Source organism: Acomys russatus, chromosome 3 (assembly GCF_903995435.1).
Source record: "Acomys russatus chromosome 3, mAcoRus1.1, whole genome shotgun sequence".
NCBI lineage: Eukaryota > Metazoa > Chordata > Mammalia > Rodentia > Muridae > Acomys > Acomys russatus.
The window spans coordinates 17502730-17513515 of NC_067139.1; the positions used below are offsets into that span (position 1 = coordinate 17502730).

At 43.4% G+C, this 10786-nt stretch overlaps 1 protein-coding gene across 1 annotated transcript; it reads right to left on the minus strand.

Annotated features, from left to right (window-relative positions):
• Positions 1–440: 440 nt before the first annotated feature.
• LOC127210114 (serpin B9-like) lies at positions 441–10489 on the minus strand. Its single transcript, XM_051169804.1, has 6 exons — positions 10322–10489; positions 8773–8910; positions 8219–8336; positions 4824–4966; positions 2266–2421; positions 441–859 (listed from the first exon to the last, which is right to left on the minus strand). The coding sequence occupies exons 1-6, from the start codon at positions 10487–10489 to the stop codon at positions 455–457; spliced, it is 1128 nt and encodes a 375-aa protein (XP_051025761.1). The 3' UTR covers positions 441–454.
• Between the last annotated feature and the right edge of the window lie 297 nt (positions 10490–10786).

Here is a 10786-nt window from a genome sequence, read left to right on the forward strand (position 1 = left end):
GGAAGACCAAGCACATTCAGTAGCCAGTAGAAGCCAAAAATGACACCAAGGCCATGAAACTGGAGTTTAAGAAGGTTGGAGCAGCCATGTGGTGGTGGGAAATGTGCCTGGGCCCTGTGTTAGAGCTGGAAGCTCTCCTGACTATTGACCCTTCCCTCAAGCTCCATTATGATTCTCTTACACAGTGAGATCACTTCTAGTTGCCTTTAAATTATTGGCTGTAAGTTGCCCCTACCAGAGGCATAGCATAGGCTACAGGGCATCATTAGGTTTAACCTGGCAAAGGGCACAATGATTGTTGTGATAGAAAGAGACCAATGCAGGCATCATAAGATCAGGCTGCCAGGAGGAAGTTTTCTCAGCTTGGAACATAGCTTCCCCTTATTTGCACACCCTCACAGAATGTTGAAGAGATGCTGAAGAGAGAACTGCACCCTATGTAGTTAATGTGCCTTTATGGAGATGAGAACCTGCCACAGAACAGGATGCTGTTGGTTTTGTTGTGCCTGATGAAGAAAAGGAAGGGGTGGTCAGCACAGAACACTGGGCATAGGCTAGCACAATCTGGGGAAACGTGAGCAGCTGACCCTGCTGCAGCCTCAGTGCCATCCTCATTGACCTCCACCACACTCTTGTGAACAAACATGGTCACACAGAGGCCTCTCTCCGGGAACATGGCTGATAAGTCAGCTGTGTCCTCATGGAAGACATCCACCACTCCCAACTTCGGGAACAGAGATTTCATGTCATAATCCTCTTGCAGTGTAAATTTTGGAAGGTAAACATAAATCCAAGTTTTCTTCATAAAACCAGGTTTGGTCCAGGCTGTTAACTTCTCAAAAGTGAGATTGTTTTCTACCTGAAAAAGTAGAAGTAGAGACTTTCAGACTCATAAGTGAGGTCTTACCTAGAGCCACATGGGCACTTCATGGTCACAGAACCTCCAACATCTTACAAGGGGCACTGCCTATTCACATATCCAGTGTGAGGGTCCCATTGTCCTGCTAGCCTGTATGTGGCTTACCTGATGGACATGGGCACCAAGCAACTGAGGATAGGAAGACTTGCCTGTCCTCCCCTAAATCACTGTGAGGTATCTTTGATTCCTACAGGTTTTCATGTCCAGGTGACTGTGGTTAAGGTTCTGTCTGATTTTGTTTTCTTGAACTAGACTTAGTTCTAAAGACAATAAATCATTTGTGCTGAAATAAAACTTAAACATGAAGATAGAAAGGACTCTTGGTGTGAGCCAAACCAGAAGGGAGGTCAACCCAGGGAGGAAATGTATTGCTCTGTGTGCTGTTATGGGTTGAATGTAGAAATACACTCAAAGGCTCATAATGAACCCTTGTTCTGAAGCTTGTGGCAACTTTTAGGGAGGCACCTAATACTTTAGAGTAGAGATGGGGTTAGCTGGATAAAGGAATTAATTGCTGGAGCTGTACTTCAGGTGTGCATCATCCACCCTTTGTCCTTTCTCCTTTCTCTACCTCCTGAAAACTAAGGGGGCCATATTCTCTTCCACATTCACCAGGCCAATGAGTGATGGAGCCAGGTAACTTGAAGTGAACTCTCTGAATCTGTTTGCTGAGAGAAATCCTTTCTCCTGTAGGTTGTTCATGTCAGGTGTTTTGTCAGGGATGAGAAACTAGCTATCACCATAGAGAAGCAATGCCACAGCTGAATGCAGAGAGCCAGGGAGCTGCTCTGCTTACAAAGACCCCTGAGGTCCTTCATACGCCACTGCCCACCATACAGAGGATGGCTCCCCCACTGTGGGAAATCCTGCTACAAGAAAGTCCAAAGTGTGACACAATGACCTTCCTGACTCTGCCCTCCCAGCTGCACCCTCTTCTTCCTCTTTGTTAGACAAATGTAATAACTTTTTGTCTATTTTATGTTCTCAGATATTACATAAAATAATGACAAAAATCGTGACACAGATTATAGTACAGTGAGTATTTCCCACGCACTGTGCTATGTACTGTTTGAGTTCTCCTCATTTCATCCTCTGTAATAAACATCTCTTAAGTTATGTCATTTGCCAGGTGCAGAGAACCCACAAAGGGAGCCCTGGACACAGTTTCAGCCCAAAGCCCAGAGCCCACACATAACTCAAGTCTGGGTCTGTGAGTGCCACCTTCTCTAATAGTCATTGCCAAGGTGACAACATTGAGTTCTGTTCTAATGATAAGTGAGCCCAGGGATGCTTGATTTTCTCAAAGACATTTAGAGTGGTCAGTGATACAGACTCTTATTCCTCACCTTGCTGAGGTCCACACCTTCCTTTGGGAGCAGGATGAACATGCTCAGCTCCATGCCCTCATAGGGTATCTCCAGTATTTCTGCCTGTACTTCATTCACATATATGAGGTTAAACATGTTTTCCTGATTCATCATCTGCACTGGCCTTTCCTCCTTCTGTACAGACAAAAACATGCCATAAACAATATTATTGAAAGTCTTCAAGATTTCCAAATTAGCTGCAGTTAATTTCGGCAGTCACTGTAATATCAACATTATTCATATTCAGGTGAGCACTTAGAAAATGTCTGCTAGCCTCTTTTTGGTTTTGTTACAAATAAGTGTAAGCCAGTACGGGATTGTATCTCTTAACACTTATCCTATGTGATGAAACATCATGTCAAAAAACAACTTTGGTTGGAAAGGGTTGATTTCTTATTTCAACTCTCAGGTCACAATACGACACTGTTGGCAGACAGAGCAGGAACTCCGGCTGAAGACGCGGAGAAAGACAACTTATTGACATGTCCCCATGGCTTTCCCAGCCTGGTTTCTTACATAACTCAGAACCATATACCCAGAGTTGTGCACCATTCATAGTGTGCTGGGCTCTCCTCAAGCAATCATAAACAAAAGAAATGCCCAAAAGATTTGCCTTTAGACCAATTTTATGGAGGTAATTTTTCAAATAAGAATAATCTTTTTCTAACTTTTCTCAGATTGACACACAGAATCACACAAAGACACACATGGACCAACAGACAGACAACACACACACACACGCACACACACACACACACACACAAAAGCAAAAACAAAAAGTGAAACCCCAAAATAATCAGTACATGAGCTAACTACAGAAAGATGATGCATTATCCAGAGAAGGATGTGGATCATTCAACCGTTACTATTTAAGAATCCTAGGTTTGGGTTTAAATGATCCACAAAGGCTCATGCTCCAAAGCCTTTGTCCCCACATAGTGACCACTGAGAGCTAACCAAACTTCCTGGAGGTGGAGACTAATGGCAGGGAAGTTACATATTGGAAAGGATGTTCCCCTGAAGGACATATTGACCTGCAGCCCCTTCCTGTTTCTCTCTTTTGCTTCCTGACCGCTGTGAGGTGGGCAAGCCTCCACCATGCATTTCTGCCATGCTGTACTACACCACCACAACCTGGACTGGACCAACTGACCCAGAAGGAAACTTCAGGATCCATCAGACTAGATAAACACTTCCTACATTAAGTTGACTATGTCAGTTGGTTACTCTAATGGAAAGAAGACTAGTACATCACAACTAGACTTTAATCAATTAATACAGTCAACATTATATCTAAAGAAACAGTGCAACCAACTATAAAAAAAAAACAAAACATTTTCATAAAGTAGACTGGAATATTTTCATGGCTTTGTGAATGAGACTACAGGCAGATACTTCCTCTCAGATAACAGCCTGGCAACAGGAGCACACATGCTCAAAGGTTACAATGGGTTACACCCTTCTAATCAATCACAGAACAAAAAGCTCAAGAGGACATATACCCACAGGCTTAGGGCAGAGCTACATCCTCCTAGAGAATTGGAAAGAAGGGAAATCCCAAGTTAAGTTACTACAAATGTGAACCATATGGGCAGATCTCCACGTATCTTTGTGATGCAGAAAAAGTGTGATAATCCATCACACTGCAGAAAGTGCTTTTTATCCCATTACAAGTTGGGGGCCTTCTGCATAGAACCTTATGTATTTGCTTATCATTTATTCCAATTGGTTCATTTCTAATAATACTTAAGTAGTACTTAAATAAAGAAATGTGCCATTTGGGAAGATTTTAATTACAGTGAATACAAAATTTTCCTACAGGCCATCCATAACATGGATTAAGTTTTTGAAAAAAATAAGTCATTTTTTTCAAACTTTTTTAGAGTATGGCTAATAAAAAAGGGAATGGGAAGTTTAACATTCACAAACTCCAAATGCATTAAGTTAAATTTTGTAGGAATTGGACGAAAGCTACTTTAATTCAAATTATACTCTAAATAAGACTGAGATCTTTATCACTCATTTTCTTTATTTAAAGAGCTATGAATACTACTTAATAATGATAAATTGAACAATAATTTAAATGGTTCTATTTTAAATGAAAAATGTGAAGTAGGTATATGTTTGTGCATTCTTTCTACTTTGTGTCCATAAATAGATTATACTACATTAGCAGCTCAGTTTTCACTTTTTCTTGAACTTAATGGGACATTAGGTTTCTTCTATGAGGCAAACCCAAAAGTTTTATGAGAAAATTTCAGAAGTAGTTAAGAGCTATCAACAGAATACAAAATCACACAGGCAGTAGTTACTATTTATTTCTATATTAACTTCATGAAGTTTAGATTTTAATTCAGAAATAGAAATCTCAAAATGTTTTCTGTGCTCTCCTGAATTTCTTCTTCCTGGGCTCTGATGACCCCCGGCACCCACACAGGATATACAGTCTCTACTACTGAGACATGAGCTGCATAGTCACGATTACCACTTTGTAGGCCGTTTCTTCACTGCATGGACTTTTGGATACTGGTCCTTACCTCATTTATTTTAAAAGGCATTTCCCTGGTGGTTTCTCCATCAAAAGGTTGATACCACTTTCCTTTTAAATATAAGGCATTGACAAGAATCAGCCTGGTTCCTGGATCAACAGAGTCACCTGACAACAGCTCTGGAATTTTTCCTTTTGAGGAAGCAGAGACTTCATTTAGGTTCCTTAGTACAAGTGTGAGAAATAAACTGATAGGATATTTGGGCAGATCCAAACATCATGTTTTGATATTTACTGAATATGGATAAACAAATTAAAAATAAGTCAAAACAATACACCAACATCCATGTTTGACTAGAGGCCATGCACACTTGGAGAACATTGCCAAGGTGAGGAGAGAGAGAGACTTGTAAGTCTCTCAAGGAAAGCAGGTTGGAAAAAAAAAAACAGCTCCTGGGTGGAGAAGAAAACAAGCAGGAAATGTGGAAGAGGTGAGAGGGGAGCAGGGTTACCCGCTGGAGTGGCTACTCCTGGTCCTCATCTGGACTGGTTATGGAATCAGCTAAGAGACATGTCTGGCCGGTCTGTGAGGTCTTTTCCCAGAAGAAGTAAGTAATGGAGAGGAATCGCCTCAGAGTGGGCAACACCCTGTTGTGATGATTGATCCAAAAGCAAGAGAGAGAAGCAACAGTGCTTTTGTCTGCCTGCCTCAGACGTTGTTGCTGAGTGCACTGTACAAAGCACCTGCCAATTTTACCTGACAATCGATCTGCCCATCATGAGGATGAAGACTAGTGGCTCTGCAGAATCCTCTAGGCCTTGCATGCCAGACTAAGACTGCTGAGGTGTCCACTGCATAGACTGAGCAGCTCCCACATTCTTAGCCCCTCCACATGAGGATGGACAAAAGCTGAGTGCTCAGCTTATACTATGTGTGTCCATCTATTAAAACTCATCTATAATATGTATTTATTCTGTTCCTCTAGAGGACCCGACTAGTAAACTAATGTTAAATTTAGCGTCTACTCTAGCACTCCACGGTCATGCCCAGTTCTATCCTCCTACAACATGGCAGAGACTCAAAGTCAGAAAGCGTTTCATGGAGGAGGTCTTCCTAGTCTACACTCTGGAGTGCTGTCCATCCCTGGAAGATGTAATGCAGGTAAGAAGATAGATTCCCATCTCCCCTTTTGAGGAGTATCCTTTCCCTGATGAAGACAGTCCTTGCTAACTCACAATATCAAGTGTTCCCAAGAGGTACAGACTCCAAAAGAAATGGAAAAATAATTGTTGAATGAAAGAAAAATTTTGAGGATCATCCAAGTTGGCATCAATTGCACTGTGTCTGATCTGCAGAACAGCAATGGCTGCACAGCCACCAAAGGACCATACTGAGAGCTCCAAAACACACTGCTGGTGTTTCCCAGAAAGAAGGAAATCCTGTCATTTGGATTGCCCATGCCCTCCTCCTGCAGGACCATGCTCCAGTGAGCCCCCAGGGACCCCGGAATGCTGCCACAGCCACCACAGATTCTTTTTGGGTTGCAGCCTGGGGCAGTGAGGGGCAAGGAGATGGGCATTCGAGGCGGGGGTGCTGTTTGAGTTAAACCCAAGCGATGACTGCACCACTCACACCACAGGCCTCATGCACCTCCTCTCACTGGCCTGGGCTATGCTCAGTGCAGGGAGCTAGCTCGTGAAGATATAGATACTAGGGGTAGCACCAAGGAGGGGGCCCATGGTGTATAGAGCACGTGATGGAACTAGAGACTTGGGAGGCGAGAATCAACAGAGCCACAAGTTCCCCAGGACAAGAAGCTGAGCAGGGCCAACATCAATGGTTTCTGTGAGCAACTCAGTGAAGACTTTGAGGGGCCTCTACTTCCCATCTGCTTGATGGCCCAGAAGATCCAGTACCCTCAGGAGTAGAGGGCCTTCCAGGCCTTGACAGCCAGCAACAATCTGACAAATCGCTGGCCCTGTCTTGGAAACATGGGAGCAGCAGAGAAGGCCCTGCCATGATGCAACAGGAGTGGGAGAGCATGCCCTGCCCTGAGGACATAACAATGGGTGAGCTGGCCCTGTCCAATGACAGGGAGCAGGTGAGCCAGCCCTGCCCTGAGGACACAGGAGCAGGAGAGCCAGCCCTGCCATGATGACATGGGAGTGGGAGAGTGGACCCTGCCCTGAGGACATGGGAGCAGGTGAGCTGGCCCTGCCATGATGACACAAGAGCAGGAGAATGGGTCCTGCCCTGAGGACAGAGGAGCAGGTGAGCTGGCTCTGCCATGATGACATGGAGGGGGAGAGTGGACCCTGCCCTGAGGATGTGGGAGCAGGTGAGCTGCCATGATGACATAGAAGTGGGAGAGCCATGCCTGCCCAGAGGACAAGTGAGTGGGCCCTGACTCAGGGCTCTGAGTGGACCTCACCCTAACATCTACCCCATGTATGACCTGCTGGAACACATGAAAGAGCCAGACCTGAAGATTCAAAGATTAAGAATCTCCTTGACACATGGCAACAACAGGATATCTGTCAGCGGTCCCAGTGAGGATCTGGTAACAATAGTGTAGGCCTCAACCCAGACCCATGACTCATAAAATGAACATTTGAAAGTAAACATATGTGGACAAAAGGCTATATTGCATGATACACTACAGCTTCTGTGACAAGAAAAAAGAGAGAATGAAAATTTTTCATTCAGTGCTGACTTCCAGCAGAAATAGGAATGTACATAGCAATGCAAAGGCATCTGAACGGTTTAAATATCAAGCAATTGTCTCAGTGATCTGAAAGACCACGGCTGCAAGATGTCATCTCTGACATAAAAACAAGTAAGGTTCAACTCCAAATGGGAGGCTCTTTAGGTCGGTGTAACTGACAGCCCTGACAGAGGGTCTTCATTGGAGATCAAGTCTAGGTTCATGAAACAGAAGTAACAGACCTGAAGCAGGATGTGTGGAGGTAGAGAGAGAAGTTTAAGGTGTTGAGGGCTGGCCCAAAACATGATGAAGGAAGAAGCAGACTCAGGCAGGTTGTGGGGAAGGTCTTCCGAGGTAATCTCCACCTCAGAGATGGCAGTGTTACATGACCTGTGAACACTGCAGGACACCTGTGTCTTCTAATGAAACTGCTTGACTTAAAATCAGGCCCATGAGTTCTCAAGACATTTGCATCAGCCCCTCTGTCCTAGAGAAATACACCAACATCTCTGTCTTTAAAATCTCAGTGTCTGAGTAGAACCTATATGAATTAACTGAGCTCTAAATGCTACCAGGTGGACTAGCTAGTCTGCATCACTTGGACTCTGTGAAATCACAGTGAGATTAGTCCATGGTGAGAAGAAATAAAAATTAATAGAATGAGGAAGGAAGGTAGGAAGGAGAGGGGCAGGGATGGCAAGGACAAGACTGTGGGGTGTGAGTAACTTGAGATTCTGACCTTCAGTCTGTTTGGAGACCCATGTGTTTATGTGTTTCCTGGACTCCTCTGCAGCTGTGACAAAGGAGAGCTGCTCCATCTCTGAGTGATAGAACTGAAGACAGGACTCCTTAAAGGCCTTTGGAGAGAAAAATATCCAGGAAGGTAAATTTCACATAAATATCAGCAAGTGCTCCAACTTTCTGAACTCTATATCATTATAAAAACAGAACTATAGTGAGGATAGATATCACTTTAAACTACAAACATCTCCATATACTAGGCCATTGCTGTGGGAAGAAACAGACATAAAGAAATAAAATTTAAAAAAGATTTTAAATCTTTCAAGATTGAGGACAGTTACATAGGTGAGTCTCCCATTATGTAGCCCAAGCTGGCTTAGAACTCATGACCCTCCTGTTTCAGTCTTCTACAAGCATGTGTTATAGACGTACACCCTCATACTGGCCGAAACTTAATCCTTACTCTTCTCAAGTTCTCTAGGGTCCTTCTGGGATCTACAGCAACAAGTATTTGAATACAATTGTTCCACTCTACTGGTACAACGTACTTACTGGGAGCAATTCAAAAGTGCTCTCTGCAAAGAGCCTGTTGGCCATTCTAAGCGCATACTTTCTGCCTGGCTTGTTCAGGTGACTGAGAAGCAACTGGAAGCCCTGGTGAACGTCTTTCTCTGGGCTTAAACCAAGTGCCTATGAAGAAAAACAATGAGACATTATCAGCTCAGCGAAGAATCTTTTTGTTGCAAAAGGAAATTTATAGGTAAAGACATTAAAGATCCTGAGGATCTGAGTTGGATTCCCATAGCACATAAAGAGATGGGCCCACTGTGTGCCTGTAATCCAGTTTGGGATGGATTGACAAGAGGAAGATACCAGCATTGACTCCTGCCTTCTCCATAAAGATGCAGACAAGGGCACATGCACCCACATATGCACGCATCACACACACACACACACACACACACACACACACACACACACACACACACTATTAATGTAAGTTAGAACATAAAGACTAATTATGAAGAGGCCTTTTCCTAGCATTCGTCTTCTTGTCCTCATGGTCTTAGTTTAGAAATGATTAGGTTGAACTGGAAGGGATGCCTGAGAGGATCTTCATAAAAAAGAAAGTCCTGGGCAACCACAGAGCAACAGTCACACCTTAACACCATGGAACAGTATGCCAAGGGTTTTTTTTTCCTTTGAAAATGCCTCCTGCCTGATCTGGAACTCCCATTCCAAACTCCCTGCCCAGATGTCAGAGACCAATTCCTAATCCTCTGGAAAGCTCTCAGGAGGCTTGTTAAAAGTAACCCACCTAATGCCCACTCAGGATGTGGACTAACTAAACATGTTGTAGCCCCTTCAACACCTTAGCTGATACAAGGAAAGTTGGACAAAATTGGGAGCTGGAATTATGTTTCCTTGTCCTCAAATGATTGCAAAGTGTTTTGCTCTAAAAAATATGATAGGTCAGGGTGGGATGGAGGCACACACCTTTATCCCAGCACATAGGAGGCAAGGCAGGTAGATGTCTGTGAGTTTGAGCTAGCCTGATATACAAGTCAGTCCAGGACAGCCAAGACTATGCAGAGAAACACTGTCTCAAAAAATTAAAAAAAAAAAAAAGGTAGGTCTCAGCAACCTGTTTCAAGTAATTGCACCATCTTCTTTGTTCTTACATTGCTGTACCTGAGACTGAATCTAAATTACAACCCTAACATCCTCCTCCTCATTTAAAAATATTTTTAAAAAAGACTTTTAAAAAAATCATTTTTTTAAATTGAAAGTAATTTTTTCAGGACTTGGGATCCTCCTGTCTCAGTCTCCTTAGTAAGAGGAATTAAAAGCCTTTCCCAGCAGGCCCTGCATGAGATTACTATGCACCATTGTTATATGAAATCTGAACAAAATTTTGATTGTGCCTCCCAAGCCATAACTCAGGAAATCTCATTTTCAAGAATCAAGTATTAGTGGAGGAGACTCTGTCTTCCTTCCTCTTTAGCTTCTGATCCCTGAACCAGTGTGTGCATACTCCTACTGTGCCTTCTCAGAATCTCCTATTCATGCAAAACAGGTGTAGGAGTGACACACAACTTACCTGAGCTATCTGGGCTGCAGTGTCTCCCTTCGCCCCCAAGAGGACCATAGCTAGAGCAGAGGAGATGCTTACAGGAGAAAAACATACATTTTTGAAAGGGTCATGTTGACAGAGCATCTTCAACAGTTGGATGGCAAAGGTGCCATTGGCTTCACACACAGTGCTCATGATGCAGAGTCTGGAGGCAAAGGAGAAATGGTACTCAACACAGAGCTAATATTTCACTGATTGAGCACAAGGAAATACGGAACTGTACTTCTGGCTTTCACTTCAAAGCTCAAAATATTTTAAACTGGATTTCAAAAATTCATTCTAGGTCCCAGTCCATGACTTTTAAGTTCATCAGCTAACTGTGGTCATGGCAGCAGGCCAAACTAGCTGCTGTCTCATCAGCACAGGTAGAAGGAAAGATCATCAAGAACCCATACACAGGACACAGATGAGGGGTGTGCTCTAGTCTCCTTC

Excerpts from the sequence above, each read along its gene's own strand:
- LOC127210114 (XM_051169804.1), bottom strand. The coding sequence starts at position 10,489 with ATGAGCACTGTGTGTGAAGCCAATGGCACCTTTGCCATCCAACTGTTG. Across the intron at positions 4,967-8,218 it reads GGTCTCCAAACAGACTGAAG|GAAAAATTCCAGAGCTGTTG; the intron begins GTCAGAATCTCA and ends CTTCCTCAAAAG. Across the intron at positions 2,422-4,823 it reads TGCCTTTTAAAATAAATGAG|AAGGAGGAAAGGCCAGTGCA; the intron begins GTAAGGACCAGT and ends TTGTCTGTACAG.